The 19,747-nt window shown below is 42.0% G+C and overlaps 1 protein-coding gene across 5 annotated transcripts in view; it reads left to right on the top strand.

The window, feature by feature from the left end:
* casz1 (castor zinc finger 1) overlaps positions 1 to 18,902 on the top strand; it is a 130,711-nt gene extending 111,809 nt beyond the window's left edge. For 3 of the 5 annotated variants that reach the window (XM_034173245.1, XM_034173246.1, XM_034173244.1), the window contains 10 exons: positions 581 to 644; positions 1,384 to 1,547; positions 2,499 to 2,621; positions 2,701 to 3,021; positions 3,109 to 3,307; positions 4,851 to 5,022; positions 9,747 to 9,895; positions 11,200 to 11,452; positions 16,347 to 16,688; positions 17,313 to 18,902. In XM_034173245.1, the coding sequence (XP_034029136.1) occupies positions 581 to 644; positions 1,384 to 1,547; positions 2,499 to 2,621; positions 2,701 to 3,021; positions 3,109 to 3,307; positions 4,851 to 5,022; positions 9,747 to 9,895; positions 11,200 to 11,452; positions 16,347 to 16,688; positions 17,313 to 18,562 (3,037 nt within the window). In that variant the 3' untranslated portion in view covers positions 18,563 to 18,902. The remainder of the gene's footprint in view (positions 1 to 580; positions 645 to 1,383; positions 1,548 to 2,498; positions 2,622 to 2,700; positions 3,022 to 3,108; positions 3,308 to 4,850; positions 5,023 to 9,746; positions 9,896 to 11,199; positions 11,453 to 16,346; positions 16,689 to 17,312) is intronic. The other 2 variants (XM_034173247.1, XM_034173248.1) reach the window with 1 other exon arrangement.
* The last annotated feature ends 845 nt before the right edge of the window (positions 18,903 to 19,747 follow it).

The raw sequence follows: 19,747 nt of genomic DNA, 5'->3' as shown, positions 1-19,747 counted from the left end.
TACACAAGGAGGAAAACAGTCGTGCACCGCAAGGAGTGGAGTCTACGACCGCTCCAGGTACGAGCTAACTTGAAATTCTATCAACAAACTGAAGATTTATACATTGAATAATTGGGGGTACGATCATTTTACTAATGTCTTAAGACGTAACAAACGGGGCAGTGTGACGTCAGATGAAATCTATATTCCATGCAAGGAATCCTGTCATCTGGACTCACCAATCCTGTCAACGGTTGTACGCAGCACAACGGGCCATCCAGTGTCACATGACATAAATCAACAAGAGAAGGAACATGCCTGGAATGATTCATTATTTCTACATGTTTGGCAGCAAATGATTCATCAAAAATGTCTCGTTTATACACATGCAATTATAAAATCCTCATCATATTTCTCCATTTTTGCGTGAGGGTGTTTACATAAACCTTCGACTCCAGTCTTCCCTCCAAACCACAGTAGATCTTATTTCTGGAGAAGACAGCATTTTTCTTCTTCATTATACAGGCCGCCGTGATAAATAGTAATATTTACTGTTCTCATGCAAATCTTGACTAAACATTGTTCATTTTCCTTGTTCCAGTAATGAATCAAACGGACACTCTGTACCGGGGAATACATCTCTTTTATCCTCGCTTATGAATAAGGTAAGATGCATCCATCAAACGCCTTTCATCCCAAGACAAATTAGCGAGACATGGAGGGGCCTGTTTGTTTTTTAATGTTTCACCGCTAATAAGATGAGTTTGTATCATTTAAATTTTCCAGCCATTTTTCATACGGTGTAATTTTCGCTGCACCTCTCACAAATTAATATAATGAAGCAGTAGCTGGGTGCCATGCCAGATATATAGAGATGTTTGTTTTTTGATAAGCTGTTTTGAACTCGACGTCCATTTTTTCCTCTCCCCCTTTTCCCCCGCCTCGCTCTCCATTTATTTATAGAGTTTGTGAATTATTTGATTAAAAAGTCACAGGAGAGAGAAGCCATCACCTTCATTTTTTAAGAAGTGTAAATGTCAGCCTATGAAAATCTGAATGTGTGTATTTTTTTTTTTTTTTTTGGAAGATTAAAGTGAACTAACTGTTACAAATGAGACGGGAGGTTTCCGTCACCTTGATGATGTCATGACAGATGGATAGCTCCTCCCCCCACCCCCTTCCCACGCTCGTACAGATATGACTCTGAGAAGTTAACTTCAGCGTCCTTGCACACGTTGGGAGTTTTAATTTGATAAAGAACAGTTTCTCCCAGAGGACGTTTGGCAGACACACCTGGCTGGGATTGAAGCAAAAAAACAAAACAAAACATGATTTCACATACAACACGTGTAATTCTGGGGGTTTGCGCGTGCTCAGCGGGATTTTGTGCCGTGTGTTTTTTAGATGTCACAGGTGAACCCGGCCCTGTTCAGCACCATGAACCTGAAGACGGAGCTGGACGCGGGGCAAGGCGGCGACACCTCCGAGGCGGCGCAGTATCTGAACCGAGTGCTGAAGAGGCCGCTGGCGGAAAAACCTACCGAGATCTGGAGGACTTACCTTCGCAGGTAGAACACACATTGACTAATGCCCCCGTTAACATCAGTGCAGTGAAATATGACAAGTCTGACATTATCACATGATGTTAAGGTGTCTCGGCATCATCAGGAGTTCACATCTTGCATGTTTGTATTTTAAAATGCGTCACTTCACTTGTATGACTGACAGCTGTAGTTCTGATAGAAATAAAGTAAAATAATCCAGATTTTAATCAGCTCCAAAATTTGACAAGGCCTTCCCCTGGATAAGATCGGTCATTCCATGAAATTTCACAGATGTTGTCTGAAATCTTTTTGAGTAATCCTGCAGTCAGATAAATGCTGAGTTAATAATGGCGTGTAAAAAGTAGATTCCCTTACAGCTGAAAGATCTAATCCTATTTACTTGCATGCTGAGGTGTCCTTTAACAGAGACGTTAAACCTGATATTTGGTTCGCCCTGGGTGTGGCATTAATTTTCCGAAGTCTCCAGGTTCTGTTACTATTAAAAAAAATAAAAATAAAAAATACATTCCTCAGCTGGAATCCACATGAGGGTGGAGACTGATGATGTGTGAAAGTGGCATCCTGTGGTCATGTGGCAACATACAACTACTGCGCTTAAAAAAAAAAGACATTGTGATGTCATGTGCCGGGCGTGAGAAGGTAAAATGTTATTTGTGTTGTTTTATAAATGGCTGCAAAGAGCATGTGGACATGGAGGAGGCTGAGGGGATCGAGTAGATTTAATCCTCCTGGTGTGAAAGGGGAGGGTGGTATCCAGTTTTGAATCACCGTTTCCTCATGCATGCTAAATCCCGCCCACATTTCAGTCAAATCAGTCTGTGCAAAATGCACTTCCCTTGAAATGACGTCATGGCGCTGCAGAGTAAAGCGCCGCTTATGTGAGAATTTTACATTTTACCGTTTCTCCTCCTCAGTGTTTGTTTGTAAAGGTGGGATGTTTTCTCGCTCCTTAAGGTTTGACACCGACGACTTCTGCGAGGCTCAGTGCGACTTCCTGCAGAAGGTGCATTTTCACTGCCTGGTGGAGGACTGTGGTGCCCTCTTCAGCACAGTGGATGGCGCCATAAAGCACGCTAAGTGAGTACAGCGTACGTTCCAGGAAACAGTTTTATCATGCAGCAGGGAACTACATCTGACATCTACAACTTGTTTTCAGCTTCCACCTGCGAGCCAACTTGAAGGTGAAGACGGAGACACCGTTCAGTGATGCCAAAGACTCCAGCGATGGATCTCCACTGCAGCCTGCTGCCGCCGTCTCCGTGGCCAACAATCCCTCCATGGATGTGTCTCACCTCACCTCTTCTGCTGGCTACAGCTCCCCTCCTTCCTCCCTTCTGGCCTGGAAGCAGTTGACCGGCAGCATCCCTCAGATGCCGGCCTCGATGCCCAACTTGGCCGCCAACTCCCCGCTGGCCACCACCTCCCTGGAGAACGCAAAGCCACAAGTCAAACCTGGTTTCCTGCAATTCCAAGAAAAGTACGAGACATTTCATCTCGAAGGTTCACAGAAAGTTTCTTCTCGGTGTCAATGAAACGATCCCTTTTTTTTTCTCCTTCCATCCAGTGATCCCTGTTTGGCGACTGACTGCAAGTACTCAAACAAGTTCCACTTCCACTGTTTGTTTGGGAATTGCAAATATGTGTGCAAGACTTCTGGCAAGGCTGAGTCCCACTGTTTGGACCACATCAACCCCAACAACAACCTGGTCAACGTCCGTGACCAGTTCTCCTACTATTCTCTGCAGTGTCTGTGTCCCAACCAGGTGAGAACAGCTTGATAACTCAGGAGCTGACAGAGCTGTCACATCCCACGGCTTTCTAAGCATGAAGTATGCTATCTATTAGACCAGTATTTGAGGTTATTTGACTCAAGGCTTTCACAACCGCTGCTCGCCGTCTTCCATCTCTGCTGAAAAAGACAGTCGACTCACCCCAGTAATGCCTGTTTATATGTCAATGATGTCATTTTGACTGCCGCATTCTCCTCTCAGAAAAGGCCAATTTAGCTGATATTACCCAATAAATCATTGTCACTTGCACAGTAAACAAGGCTGTCTGGAATAGGGCAAAAATCAGGGGAATGCTCGGCAAATGAAACCTAAATGGCAGCCCCTGCCCGCTCTCATGAGCCTGTATTTGGGAAACAGTTTAAATGAATTCATTAATGTGTTGAAAATCACCTCACTCATGAAAACCCCCACTCCCCCACCCCTCCCCACTTCTGTCCTCACCTTCTCGCACTGACCTCCGTTGCCTGAACTGAGCAGATCTCATTTGACCCACTGAGTCCTTTGGGATCTGGTCTTCGAAAACAAACAGACATAATTATGAAGTATAATTTTTTAATATTTGAACAAACTGTGTGTACAGTTGGGTCCATAAGTATTCGGACAAAGGCATTAATCTATTTATTTATTTTTTACTTTCCGGTTCGGTTTTGAACCGAAATAATCCCGATGTGGTTGTTTAGACTTTCAGTTTTAATTCAAGAGGTTTAAAAAACAAACAAACAAACATTACATTAACCATTTAGGAATTACAGCCATTTATAGACACAATCCCTTATTTTCAGAGGCCAGAGGTCATGTAGAAGTTATTGTTGATATGAATCATCACTTTTACAGCCAGTTTTCTTGACACGTCGGGGGTAGAGTTTGGTAGTCCCGGCTTCAGTGAGTAAATGTCCAACCACATGCAGTATTTGTTCAATCTACTCAACTGAACCATTGGATTCTTATTAGTTCAGCTCTTGAGGCAGGTACACAAAATAATCAGTGAAATCACTTGTTTTAGGTGCACAGGTAGAAACAACTGAAGCTGTGATTACGCACCTGTGGTCAGGATGGATACATGAACATTTCCAATTCACTGAATATGTCTTAGACGTCATTTCCCTCAAAATTTAAGAAATATAAACTGTATGGTCAATCTATCTGGAGTGGGCAGTTCTGAAAAAGTGATAGTCTGTGCAAGAATGGAACTAGTGAGGGAAGCCATCAAGTCACCCAGGACAACTGTGAAGGAGTTGTGGACTTCTGTAGCTGTGTTGTGTCACCAGTAAAACAGCTTCATGTTGGAACACATGGGCACATGGGAGACTCGAGACCAGATGTAATCTTTCCTGTTTTTCGACCATGAAGCTGCTACGGTGGGTCTTGCAGAAGAAACACTACGCACTGTTTAACTCCTTCAGAGTTGTCATGAGTGTCTTGGGGGCTTCCTTCATTCATCTCCTTCTTGAATATGTATTCAGTATTTGGGAACACAAAGACGGATCAAATATTAAATTGTGCTTCTCTGCTGCAGCACTGCGAGTTCAGAATGAGGGGTCACTATCACTGTCTGCGGCCCGGCTGCTTCTTTGTCACCAACATCACCACCAAGCTGCCGTGGCACATCAAGAAGCATGAGAAGGCAGAGCGCCGCGCTGCCAACGGCTTCAAGTATTTCACCAAGAGGGAGGAGTGCGGCCGGCTGGGTGAGCTCTCACACGAAACCTAACCCTGGTTCCTGATTTTGAAGTATTGCTACAAAACTGAAAGGTTACTCTAAAATGATTAAATTCATAATTGACAAAAGTTACATTTGGGCCATATTTTAAAAGTTAAGTGAAATTCATGTGTGGATGAAGTTCATGCATGCATAGGGTGATAGTAGTCCATTGGTAATACTGCGATCACATGTTGGCTGCAGACTGCAGATGTAAACTGGACGTTCCATCGATGAGAGGAAGAAGGAAAATGATGATTTACCAACGAAAATCTAAAATTTTCAACGTTTGCAGTTTGCCTTAGCGACAGGCTCAAACCGGATGGTGTTTTATTGGCTCATCTCTCACGAGATGAGCCAAGTGCAGTGAGTCACATGGTTTTACAATTTTAATTCCTGAGAGGAATTATGCTGTGGAGTGAAAAAAAAACAAGGTGACTTTTTAAACAACCATCACAGTGTTCATTTGGGGAAGTGGTGTTCTTGAGATTATAGAGGTGGGCCTCAGTTCGATTCCCCATCAGAATATAAAACCACTAAGGACCCTTGAATCTGACCCTGAGACCCCAAGTCGCTCTTATTGTACACTGGAGCGCTTTGGGTTCTAGCATGAGTCCATTCATTATGACCAGTATGACTGTTTTTCTACCATCAGCATGTCAAGTCAGTATAATTCCATCAAATTCAGTTCCCTGCACATTCATATTTTGGGTTCTGGTTGACAGAGACAAGGACCAGCGAACCTCATGTTTTGGGTCATGTTGGCATCTTTTAGCATAACGGGAGTTTGGTGTCTGGGGCTTGTTCTGGCAGGCACTGTCTGAGTGGCCATAGCAACTTGTTGGGTGAAGGTTGTTTCCACCCCTGTTTGTTTGTCTGTTTGTGAACAGCCTGTAAATCACAATTCTTCATATGTCATTATAACATTTTTACAGAGGATTCATATCCTGATAGGCAAGAACTGATTCAATTTTCAAGGTCAAAGGTCAAAGTCAGGAAAAATTATCCTTTAACATTGAAGGAATTTTCAAAAATTCATAACTGTCGACTTTCTTTCATATTTGAAAGCTTTATGTAGGATGGTATCCTTTATTGACTGACAAAATTTGATCCGGATCTGATCCAGAATATAGATTTTGTGGCCATTTAAATTTAACATTGAAAATCCCATTTAATGTATATTTTGCATTATATCTTAATCAAACGTGCCCCAATCATTCTCTTATTTGAAAGTGAGGTGAAGACTGGTACTCACTATCACCTGACAAAGTTTGATCCAGATCTGATCCCGATTATGGATTTTGTGGACATTTGAATTTAATACTGAAAAGCCCATTTGGTGTACATTTTGCATATATGTGAGTCAAAAGTGCCTCAGTTACTCTCATTTGTGACAGTGAGATGCAAACTGGAACTCTCAATGAACAGACTAAGGTTGATCTGCATCTGATCCGTATTGCAGATTTTGTAGATATTTAACATGGAAGAGCCCTATTGATCTATATTTTGTATTATATTTTAGTTCTGAAAAGTCACTTCTAACAGGAGTTTGACCTTGAAAAAATTTCCAAGGTAAAAATTTCTGGAATTGGAAAGGTTTGTGCTCTGAGTGTGGTGCCCTAGTTTTGGCTGGAGTTGGTTGGCCCATGGGCCACTACTTTGAGATCCCTGCTGAGAGTCATCTTTTTTACAATTTGCTGCTGTTGGCTAGAACCACCCCCACACACACATCTGTCTGTCTATCTATCTATCCACACACACACAGAACGCGGGCTCGGCTGTGGTCAAACGTGTGACCACGCTGTACATGTGTATAACCACCTCCTGCCTCACCGGCACCAAACCAGACGTCGCGTGTGACATTTCAGATGATGACCATTAGGGTTCTGTCACGAGTTGGATCTGAGGCGTCGGTCTGTGACAGGGTTCGGACCTGCGTCACCGTGCGGAGCTGATGTTCCGGCCGCCATACGCCGCCTTCTGATAATATTTATCCAGAAGAGATGCAGATTGATTTTTGGTGTTTGCGGCGAGAGGATATTGTGTTTACAAAGACAGCGAGCTCGGTGTTGGCAAACACAGGCACCGGCTCCTGGGTTCTGTTCACAGTAACACCTCAAATCCCAGCGGCGGTCCTGCCACTACATTATGAGCGTTAACACCAAAGGGGGCGAATGCATCAGTGTTGTTTTCTTCTTCCTTTAGCCGATGTCAGAAATGAGCAATTAGGTCTGTTTGTTAATTATCCCGCTTGTCTGGTTCGGCCTGTTTGTGTTCTGAAGCTGTGCCACACAGCTGGCGCCGCCATCGCACACAAATGAAATAAAAGTGTTTTTTTTTTTTTTTTTTAAACACGCACGCAAACAGGCTTTTCAGAACATAGAAACAAAGCAAACAAACAGCTGTTTTTTGTCCCCAGTCTGCTCTGCCAACTGTATTGTTTGTGCCGGGGGAAAAACTGAAAGGATTACCGCCGCTCGCACTGCAGTCATAAAGAATTGATGGCTCGCCCGTATCCATGGCAGCAACATTAAACTGAACACCGCTGATGATGTTACCTGGTTTGTGTCGAACAAAAGGCCCTCCGTGTCACGGGGTTACTGTTATTTGCTCAACTTGGCCCGTATTAAACACCGTGTGTGCAAAACCTATTTGATGACACAACGTGTCGCGCGCTTAACCGGCTGCCATGGTTACTGACGTGCTCGCACCTGCCCAGCATGTTACGCTTTCAATTATTTCTGCCTGCTTTTAGATAATGCTGTTTGATTAACAGACACAAACCTCAGCATTCGTTTAATTTGAAATCATAAAGCAATTAGAGGCGGACGGGTTCCAACAAGGGGTGCACCAGTGATTAGTACAGCCCGACCAATATGGATGTTTTGAGGGCCGCCGATACATTACCGATATTAGGAAGAAAAAAAATGACGATACTGATGTAGCTGCTGAGATATACGTAAAAAATGGGGATGGATAGAAACATTGTTATCAAACCTTTACAACAAAGAAATGTAATTGACGCTTGATGTTTTATAGTGTAAATAACTTTATTATAAATGAATAACTTCAAATATAGCCGACAACCAGCCAACATATGCCATCACTCGGATTGCATTGCTCAGTATTTGGATAAAATAGACTTATCTGTTTTGGCCCTGCCTAGCTGGTGACATAGTCACCACTTGTCTGTTGTCTCTGTAAAACAACCCATCTGATTGAAAACAAATGGCAGCTGGTCACTTTTCCTCTGTCTCTTGTACAAGCTCGTGACCAAGCAGTGATGGGGGTTCCAGCCATGCTTGACAGGATTGTAAACAGTGACTTTGGAGCAAAGTCTGCTGGACAAACTGCATGATGACACAATTTCCAACAATGACAAGTGTTTTTCTGCATTGTTTATTTGGTAAAATTAAAGTTTTCATATCGGCAAAAATAACACTGATGCTAGTATGTTTGTGAAAGGCTCATATCAGCCATTATGATCAACTAACCGATATATCAGTCAGGCTCAAATGATTAGTTTGATAATCACTTAATTTGTCCATTATTTTCGTCTGACAAACCCAGATGAAAACTGTTTTAGTCACAATTTGTCAAGAGAAACTGCTGTCCTTCTGTACAGCAAAACCTTCCATGCCCTATAACTCAAGAACCATAAAACTCTCAAAATTGAAATTTGTATATATTAATACTGGGAGGTCAAACATCTGCGTGTTAAAAAAAATCATGCACTTCTGCTATTTATGTTTTTTTTTTTAAACTGAATTTTGGGTTGCAAGTACGAAAAGTAAAGAAGCCCTGAAATGTTCACAATGTCCAGGAGATGGCGACAAAAGCTGCTCAAATGTGCCGCAAGTTCGTGACTGTTTACTTATTTGAGAAGTTAAGTTTTGGTGAAAATAAAATGGGCTGACAGCCAAAACTCAACTTAAAGTTGTGTCTTTGCCTTTATGGGCAATTTACGTAGATCATTATTTAATTAGGCTTTTACTTTTTCCTATCTACATTTTTTTTTATAATTTCTCCCTTTACGCGAACAATAGTTAATTAATATTATTGTGGCCTTTGTGGCCACAAGATAATTTCAAACGACACATAACTTCAACCACACCTGCTCCTAATTTTCCATCACACGTAGGATTATATGACTATTCCATGTAACAATCCCATACATGTCCAGTAGGTGGCTCACATGTATCTATCATATTAAAAAAAATAAAACCAAGCTTGATTTTTGCAATAATAACGTTCTTTGGCAACAAATTATTAATCAGATTTATCGATTTTTCTCAATTAATTATTGTAGCCCTCATTAAAGACAAAAAGACGATGAAGCAGGCGGCGGCACATCATAGAACAAAAGGGGAAAATGACAATGGAGATAGTTTGAAAAATGAATTTAATATGGTAATAATTGTATATTTACTTTGGTTTGCAGGGGTGTGTGCATTATTGGCCCACAGAAAATGAGAATTTATTTATGTAAATTCCTAATTGAATAAAGCATGTCAGTGTAATAAAAGAGCTCCACAGGTTTAGTGCACAGAAGCCTCGACCGGCTCAGTGTGACACTGCAGTGATCTAATATTCCTCCTACGTGCACACTCACAAACCCTTTGGAACCCCGCTCTGCCATCAGTAACATAAAAAAAAAAAAGAGTTTGTATATGACCCGGTTTTTGTTGTGACATGGGACTTGTTGCTTTGCAGGTTGCAAGTATAACCAAGTGAACAGCCACTTTCACTGCATCCGCGAGGGCTGTCAGTTCTCCTTCCTCCTCAAACACCAGATGACCTCACACGCACGCAAACACATGAGGCGGATGCTGGGCAAGAACTTCGACAGAGTCCCAACCCAGGTACAAACACGAGACACAGACAGATGCATAGTTATGGAAAAATGTGAGGACGACACCTCAGGTGCTGAATAGTTCCACGAAGCTCACACACCCTTTAACTGACAGGTTGTGACTCCTTTTCTCTTTGATTGTCCAAACTACAAACACTTGTTTTTTGGATAAACCTCTACCTTAAGTGTGCGTTTAGCTGATTGTTGTGGCATTTGTTTGTTGCTCCAGAAACACAAGAGAAAAAGAAAATACAAAGCAGGTGGTGATCAAGTTCATCAAATATAAAAAAAAAAATAAAAAAAATGGGGTAGTTTTGTAATGATAGATTTGGAGGGCTGACATTTAAAAAACATTTTTTTTCTTTCTGTCTTCACAAGCTAAATCAAAATCACCAACAACCTACTGATTTACATTACTGTCAGTTGCCAGAAAAAAATAAAACAGCATTACATAAATACACAAACAAATTAACTCTTAAGACCATCTGCCCTCAGCCTTTTATCCAGATCTGCCTTAAAATGTAACAGGTTTAATAAATAATAATAAACCAAATGCTTCAAAAAAAAAAGAAAGAAAGAAAGAAATTCCTTTGATTATGAATAAATACATTCTTTTGTAGATTTTCTTGCAGATCAGATCCAAACTTTTCTTTGATGATAAATAAATAAATAAAAATGGGCTTTCTTTGTGGTTTTCCTGGAGGCCCGACTCAAACCTTTCATTAATTAAAAACAAAAAAACCTAAAAAGGTGCATTAGTCTACTGATCCTCCCCAAAATCTAACCATAACAATCATTTTCACCAAATTTCAAGTTTTTTTTTAAATCCTGTGAACAAACCAATGAACACATGGGTAAAACTGAGTGATATAAAAGATTAAAAAAATAAAGAATCCCCCCCCCCGTGTGAGCTGTGTCCCATTGTACGTTTTATCTGTTTTCTTTTTTTTTTTTTTTTTAAACTGTACTTCCTCAAAGTCAGATTGTTTGTAATGACAAGCGCGTTCCTTCTGTGACATTTCTTAAAAAGGCCTCAGTCCTCATATCCATAAAAGCTGATGACGATTCACCAGCCACACGTGTACAAGACACGTAAACATGTCGGTACATTCTGTGCTCCATGTGGAATTTCTTGTTCTGTTTGTTCTTTTTTTCATATAATGATACACTTGCGCTGCTCATTCTTTCAAAATACTTTGCCGTCTTGTGACACGCCGTTGCCAAGTATCGATGGTTGTTTCACAAAGCCGTTGACATTTCCAGATGTTTATTCTTTCCCTCTGGTTTCTTTATTTTGTTCGTTTTGTGCACCAGGTGCTGCCTCTGTCTCAGAGGGCAGACGAGCTGCAGCCCACCGCCGGCATCATGTCGGGCCCTGGGGCCCATCAGCACACCACCAACTCCAGCTTCTCCTCCACCATGATGGACGATGCTGACAGTTACATGGACTATGTGGGGGGGGGAGGAGGAGGAGGAAGCGGCAGCCCCTTGGGACTGTCCTCAGAGTCCTCCAACCAGGACCGGAGCTGCACCAGCACCCCGGTGGGCAACGACGGCTCTCCAGCAGGTGAGAGTAAATCCTGTATGTGTGATCTTGACATGGGGTTACTTACTTGACCTTTGAACTTGGACCTTTGATTAGGTTGTCCTCTGTGGCTTTTTATAGTGGTGTACTTTCACAAGGTCAAAGGTCAAGGACAGACCTGGTGTCTGTCTTGATATTTCAAAGGCAAATTAAATATTTCATCATTGAACATCTGGAAATTGGTGAAACATTTGCACTCCAGCCTCCAAAAACTCCGACGAAGAAAGATTGCTTACAAACTAGTCGGTTCCAGGCCGCTTCACGTTTGTGTGTTCTGCAGCTTCGAGCATTAATTAGCTTCCTCATCTGTTCACCAAGATCTCATTTACAAGCCATAAAACACACTGACATGGAGCCAAAGAAGCACAGTAACGTGGTTCCCTGTCAGTAAAATACCGTGCCCTCCAAAAGTATTGGAACACTTGGTATTTCAGACATTTTTATTTGTTTTTGCCATTTCAAATACAAAAAAAAGCAAATAAATAAATAAACAAACAAACCTAAAATTATCTTCTTAAACTCAAATTGAAAGCAAATCTCTACAACTTGATATACATTAATTAAGAATATAAAAGCTAAGATGATGGGTTTCATAACCCAATGGAACGCTTTGGTATAATACCTGTAAATAATCAGTTTAATTGCCAGTCTTCTTCAGACAAGTCAGGGGATGGATACATGAACATTTCCAAGTCACTGAATATCTCTTGGACTTTATTTACCTCAATTATGAAGAAATACAAACCGTATAGAGATAATTCTAAAAGCTAATTTTAGAAATTTTTATTTTTTTGTATTTGAAAAGGCATAAACAAATTAAAATGCGTGAAATATCAAGTGTTCCAATACTTTGGGAGGGCAGTGTACATGTTTGAACAATGACCTTTAAAATTTGTCACGTTTCTGTTCTGCTGAGAATTAATTGGACCACGTGACCACAAAGGAACTCCAGAACATCCAACATTACTCAACAAATGTGTATACTTGCTTGATTTTTTGCACAAAATTGACAAAATTTACTGCCTGTCAGATTCTAATTATTATAAAGTTAATTTATTTTGGTAGTATATCACAAACTGAGTGCTAATTTTGTTGCTGGTAAAGTATTTATTTGAAGTTCATGATGCATTCGATGTTAAACTGGAAACATGATATTTACAACTTATAGCTAAGAAAAAGCAGTTTTAATAAAAGGTAAATGGTAATAAAGCTACGATGACATGTTAGCCTCTTGGCAAAACAAGTAAAAAGTGTAATTGTAACATAATTAGTAGCTAACACATCACACAAAGGTATGTGTGTTGTGTTAGCCGTCCAGCCAATATCCAGCAACCCAACAGCATCTCTGACTTTCTCAGTCGTTCATTGCTTTACATTTTCCTTTGTTTTTTAAAATTTATTATTTGTGTCAATTTCAGTTTGTTGCATTTCCATCAGTTCTGTGAAGCTAATACTAGCATATCTAGCGTAGCAGTACCCTTTAACTCTATAGGGTTAAGCTGAGAAACTGTGTTTTTCCATGTGTCAAAATATAACATATATCTTTTAATGTTGAATAATGCACTAATTCTGAGGTTTTGTAACAAACAGACAGATTGCAAAGGATTCTGGGTAAAAGTGCCTCTTTTTGGAGCGAGGCGGAGGGGAAGGCGAAGGGCTACAAATCCCTCCATTTGGAGGGGTAGGAGGAGCTTACTGCTGTCTCTGAAAAAACAAACATGGCGCCGAAAGAGCCGCACAAATGAAGCGGCTTTCATTACAAATTACGCTGTTTAGAAAGTTATAACTTGCCAAAAAACTTTACAGGCAGTTGTCTATGACAGCAGCGTGTCTGCTGCTGGATGCATGTTGCGTATGTTGTCGTTCTGAAGAATATCGTAACGTCGCTCGTGCGCTGCGTTATAATGCATATACACACGAACGCTACGATAAGACAGTTTTATATCTCACAACGGAGAAAATCATGATAAAGTGTAAGCACGTTAATTTGTATGTTCATAAATCTTTGGATAATATCAATCCCTGCTGTTTGATTTCAAGGTCTGTAACACGTGTGCATTTTGTAAACAAACGGAGCCCTGAACACACTCATCTAATAAGCTTTCAGGCAGAAAATGAAAAGTTTCATCAGTGGGAATAAGTTGGAAAGTATATACACACACATGTATATGTGTAACACATAACCTGACGTCCTAATAGACTGATATTATTTGTCAAGGAAATTTCTAAAGGAAATAAGGCTGGATGCAAAAAATGGGAGAATTTGAAAAAGAAGTAAGGTTGTAATTCCATTAAAAAAGTGAAACTTGTATAATGTATACATTCATTGCACACAAAAAAAGCCATTTGCAAAGCCAAAAAGTTGATTTGACAATCATCTGACCTAACGGGTCAAAATAAATAGAACACTGCTATCTACTGGTTCCCACACGCTTAGTGAACACTACTGACCAGTAGATGGCAGTACAGGCCTTGAAAACAAAATTCCAGATACAGTAATCCCTGTCTGCTACATTTAAAATGCGTGGAATGTAACAAACGCAAATAAAATCAACATCTATAAACGCAGAGAATATATTCAAGAGAGTTTTAGGCACTAGAGTTTAATGCTGTTGTCTGTGGAGCCTGAACAGAGTGTCTGAAATGCATTTGTCCTGTCGTGATGTACTGAGATTACATCATCCTACCCAAAATGCATTGCGGGTCACAGGATGTGCTCACAAAACCTTAAAAATTAGCACATTACTTTAAAACTAAAACATATATCTGATATTTTCACTTAATAAAACTTCAGACATGACAGTAATTTTAAATAACTTGTCCAAAATTTGCTTGGTTAAAATTTGAACCATAAGTTAAAAACGTATGCCTCTGGATGACTTAGGTGATATCGGCAGCCTATTGGTATAGTGTTAAAAGAAATGGGTTTTTTTTCTTTTGGGGCTGTTTCTCTTTTGTTTGCAGAGGATTGAGATGCTTTTTATACAAGCGGCTCTCTTCTGTTAGCAAAGGTTATAGCTGTGCGTCTGTTACAAAATTTTTAACAGGTGAGTGCTAAACTAATTTTAAAAATGCTTGTCGCTGTTCAGCTTTGTTTATTTTGTTTATCGGTTTAAAGGTTATCGGACAAAGATTAATCGGAAGATAATTGGTCCGATAATGTTTTTTAAAGTTATCTAAAAAGATAATCCGATAAAGAAAACATTATCTTCGATAATTATCTGTTATCGGATTATCGGAAGTGTGCCCACCACTGACTTTAATCCACACAAAAGTGACTCATGATATTTTAATGGCTTTGAGAGGGGTTAAGAAGCGGACTTACCAGTGAATCAAAGAGCCACGAGCCATTGAATCGAAGCATTGCTTCAATGGTTCACGGCTCCAAAGTGGAGTCGCGCTGCAGAAACGGTTGATTACAGACCCGCTGCAGACCAAACGCTGAATATCTGACTTTATTTGTACGTCAGTATGACTCTGAAACCCGGAAAAATCCGTATAACGATAGGTTGACATGAAAACCAAAGCTGTGTTCACTGCGTGGACATGTTCGGCACTATTCGGGATTATTCAAGATTTTTTTTTTTTTTTACCGATGACGAACGATGCGTAAAACTGGTCTAGATCCAGGCCTGATTACAGCTTTAATTGTCCCCTGTGTTGTCTGAGGTTGAGGTCAAATTTACCATTTTAACTTCTAATTGAGTTCCAGTGTTCACACAGCAGGATCTGGTTTCATAAAGCAGTCTAATCTTTTAGTCTACTAAACTTACTTAGTTGACTACGGTTAGTTGCCCAATGTTATCCATCAAATCACCATTTCACAAAGATGGCTAAACGTGTAGATTAGCCGTCTTACGTTAGTCAATGAGTTTCATGGGCATAACTGGCTCGCGAACGCCGTTGCCAAGAAACGTCTCCAATGCACGAGAGTTTTCCTTACTTCCGGGTTGTCGTTGTCATGAACTATCCAGCCTTTGTTTCGTTAACTGGCTTTATTAACATTTACGGACACATACGGACTGCAGGATGATGTGTTTAGCTCTTAGCCTCACAGTTTTTCTTCTACACTTCCGTCAAGCCTTTTTCTGCACACAACACTGCTCAGCATAACCGCGATGCCCAGTGGCTAATGTGAGAACTGTTACAAACACATCACGACAGTCTTCGTCTGCTACAACCATGACCAAAAGTGGAGGATGCTCTCCTTTTGGAGGAATGCGAGCGACGTAGTGCTGCTCTTTAGTGTTCCATTAAGTGCTGGTACCTGATAGGTGCCATTTTTTAAAGCAAGACACTGAACTTTTGTTGACGATGATTAACCTCCTCTGTACCAGGCTATAAACTTTAGCCAGGTATCGCAAAACTTTAGCCGACTGAGCACTTTGTGTAACAATTAACGATTAAGCTGAGTCGATTAAGAGAGTTTAGTTGACTAAACAGGATCAGACTGCTTTACGACAACGGTTCCAGATCACGAACGGTCAGGTTGTGAATTTAATCCTTCGATTTGATTGTTTAAAAGTGTGTTTGATGAATTCTGCAGATACTTTTGCCTTGTTGTCCTCATTAAACACCTGCTTGGTTCCTGAACTCACCTCTGAATTGTCGGACAAACAGCCTCTTTTTTTTTTGCTCTTTCAAAATCTGATCTTGTCTTTGATTTTTCACATTTCTCCATGTGGTGCCAAAATGATCCACCACTCATCATTGTTTGGGTTACTTGTTTTCAATGGGCCTCATTTTGTATCATTCTCTTATCTTTTATCTTCCCCTTTTTGCCTCCCATCCCTGTGTGTGATTGGTCCTTTGTTTCTGTCTTTCCCTCCGTCTGTCTGTCTGTCTTTCACCGCCCCTGGTCAACCTGTCTCTCCAGGACAAGGCTGCCCTGCCACCACTTCTGCACCTACCACCCCTGCTGACACTAGCGCTCCCCAAAATGCACCATCTTCCCCTCCTCCTCCTCGTCCTCTTCCTCCTGCTCCTCAGCCCGGCCTACAGGCCCAGGGCCCGTCCCTTTCTCCTGCTCTCCTCCGACCTTCTCTCCCCTCTGTCCCATACCTCCTCTCTCCATCCTGTCTGTCATACTCTCTGCTCAGCGCCTCTCTGGGAGCCACTCGGAGTGTTGTCATGCCAACCAACACACCAGCTTTCAGCCCCATCATTGCCACTCCTTCTCCGGTTAAAAATGACGTCCCTATAGTGCAGGACGCTGCAGGTACTTATCCCCGGCACAAACCGACACTGCAGCTTTCACTCTTGAGTCCTGTGCGGCACTTAACTGTCATCCTGTGAACAGAGACCAGTGATATAGAAAAGTGCATGTGCTGACTGAGAGCCTCATATGTCACATGCATAGTTAGTCAGCTAAACTTTTGCTTGTAGTTCAGCTGAGATTTTAAAAAAAATTGTAAATTTGCCACCTTTAGCATGAAGCCTGGACCTTATTTAGCCTCCATTCATCCATCGGCAGCCCTCTTTATTTTAATCACGCCTCAAGTTTTATCGAGGCCCGCTGCTTCCTGTCTTGCAGAACAGCGATTGCATCATTAGCAGTAACCCCAGGGTGCTGCAGAAGGTGGGTGCCCCTCATAAAACAAAGTGGAATAAGGAGATCACGACTCTGCCTCTGTTTGGAGGCCTGTGACACCCTGTAAAAGTGTCACTGAAGTCGCTCCATCATTTTCTGCTCCTTTAATCATTCTGGGAGTTGAGAGTAAAAACACTGTGTCCTCGCGTGCTGATTGTTTAGAATGTTCTCCTTGTGGAACCCAGTTGTTGTTTTTGTTGTGTGTGTGTTTGCGTTAACCAAACTGATAGTGCTTCCTTCTTTTCTTTTAAGGCAACACCATCTCCATTCCCACTGCCACTGGTGCGAAGAAGCGCTTCTGGATCATTGAGGACATGTCACCCTTTGGAAAGCGCCGCAAGACTCCGTCGTCGCGCAAGATGCTGGATGAAGGGATGATGCTGGAAGGCTTTTGTCGCTACGACCTGTACGAGAACTGCAAGGACTCAGGGTGTCAGTTTTCTCTAAAGGTGACCCACTACCACTGCACTCGCGAGAACTGTGGCTACAAGTTCTGCGGTCGTACCCACATGTACAAACATGCGCAGCATCACGACCGAGTGGACAACCTGGTTCTCGATGACTTCAAGCGCTTCAAATCGTCCCTCAGCTGCAACTTCCCCGACTGCCAGTTTTCAGGCAACAGCACTCACTTCCACTGCCTGCGCTGCGGCTTCCGCTGCACCGATAGCACCAAGGTGACGGCCCACCGCAAGCACCACGGCAAGCAAGATGTCATCAGCGCAGCTGGCTTCTGCCAGTTCAGCTCCAGCGCTGACTGTGAGGTTCCCGACTGCAAATATAAGCTCAAGTGCTCGCACTTCCACTGCACCTTCCCTGAGTGCAAGCACACGGTGGTGGGAATGTCCCAGATGGATTCCCACAAGCGCAAACATGAGAAACAGGAGAGGGGCGAGCTACCCTCTGTATCGCCCAAACAGGAACCGGTGCACCACCTGGGTGGAAGCATGACACCAGCTTCAATGAGTCTGTCTTCTTCCTTACCCACCAGCCACCATACCATGTCCCACGGCATTAACAGCAGCGCTCCCTCCACACTCTACCCCACAGGCAGCTTAGGCTCGGAGTATAACCACCCGTACCCACCATCCGCCATCAACCTGGACAGCTCCCTCAACCTGGGCACAGACACCAGCAGCTCATTGTTCTTCCTGAAGAACGCGGCTGGTCTGGGTCTCAGCGATTCGCTGGATCTCAGCAAGAAGATGCACCATGAAGCTATGCGCTGCAGCTCTGTCCACAATGCCACGCCACCGCTAGGTCTACCGGTGGCTCAGGATGACACCACAGGAACCTCCGGAGATGCCGAAGATGACCTGTCGCCGGAGGAGGAGGCGCACGAAGACGAAGAAGAAGAGGATGACGATGACGACGAGGATCTCAACACTGACTCAAACGATGACTTGATGGCAGACGGTGAAAAGGACAACAGCGAGAGTTTTGATGCTTCCGTTAACCACACTGATGCTTCCCAACTGGAAAAGCAAAATGCTGACCCATAAAAAAAAAAAAAAAAAAACCTGACTCTAGGAACTGAAGAGAAAAAAACATGTACTATGAACAAACAAAAAGTGGCCTCATTTATCATCTTTAGAGACTTCAACAAAAAAACAACATCAACTGTGTGGAGAAAGCAACGGCCGAAAACGATTTATTATGATGTTTACAAGATGACCAACATTATTAACTCAATTATGCATTAAAAAAATGAACGGAGACGAACAGAACTAGGCCCTGTTTTCCACACGGGGCAGCAATGTAAAGCATTTTACTACACATCAGTCTTTTTGTGTGCGTGCATGTTTGACTTTAATTTATTTTTTTCACTTTTGTGTGTCGGGGGCGGGGGGGGAAGAAAAAATTTAGGGGGAAAAATATCTCTCTATATAACTATATATGTAAGTATGTGTGTGTGAGTGATACAAAAAGAAGCTGGCGGCGCAGCTGTCGTGACGTGACGTGCCCGGCTGTGGATATGCAGGAAAAAGGGAAGCAAATCACTAAAGGGGAAAACTGATTTTTTTGGGGGGGGATTTTTCCTCATTACTTTGGGAGAGAAAAAGAAAAAGGTGACGTTTTTGAATTTGGCTCGTTCCTGTTTTTCCTTTCTCTCTCTTTTACGTTGTTCTCAGCGATTCGTGGAATTGGCTGGTCATGCTTTGGTCAGTTGCAAAAAGTTCTCGCCGTCTTTCTACTCGACGAGTACCAGCCCCCCACCTTGCCGCGTGGATAGCGCACTTTGTTAGCACACCCCGACTATTACACTGACGTCACATGATTCATGCGCGTATTTAAGGACATTTTTGTTAGCGTTTGCATTACAGTGTCGTTACGTCAGATAAGTCGGTCTCAGATCGATCTGTACGACGTGGGTGTGGCGGGAGAGGGGAGGGGTGACACGGGGAGTGTCGGGTGTGTGTGTGTGTTATGTTGAAAATGTACAGAAAACGTTGCTCCGGTGTTTTGTTCCCCACTCGCTGTGGATGTGGTTGAGCTCCTGTTTTTATTTAATATTTATGTGACCTTCCAATGAAAAATTTTTAGGGTGTTATTGCACTTTTTAGGTTCCTTTTTACTGTCTGAAAAAAAAAGATGATATATAAATATATATATCTTTTAACAGGGACTTTGCTTTAAGATGTTTTAGTTCACTTTGCTTTGATGCACAAATAGATATTAGTGTGACA

Source organism: Thalassophryne amazonica, chromosome 6, assembly GCF_902500255.1.
Source record: "Thalassophryne amazonica chromosome 6, fThaAma1.1, whole genome shotgun sequence".
NCBI classification, from domain to species: domain Eukaryota; kingdom Metazoa; phylum Chordata; class Actinopteri; order Batrachoidiformes; family Batrachoididae; genus Thalassophryne; species Thalassophryne amazonica.
The sequence above is the reverse complement of the archived record's forward strand: the minus strand, read 5'-3'. Positions and strand labels throughout refer to the sequence as shown.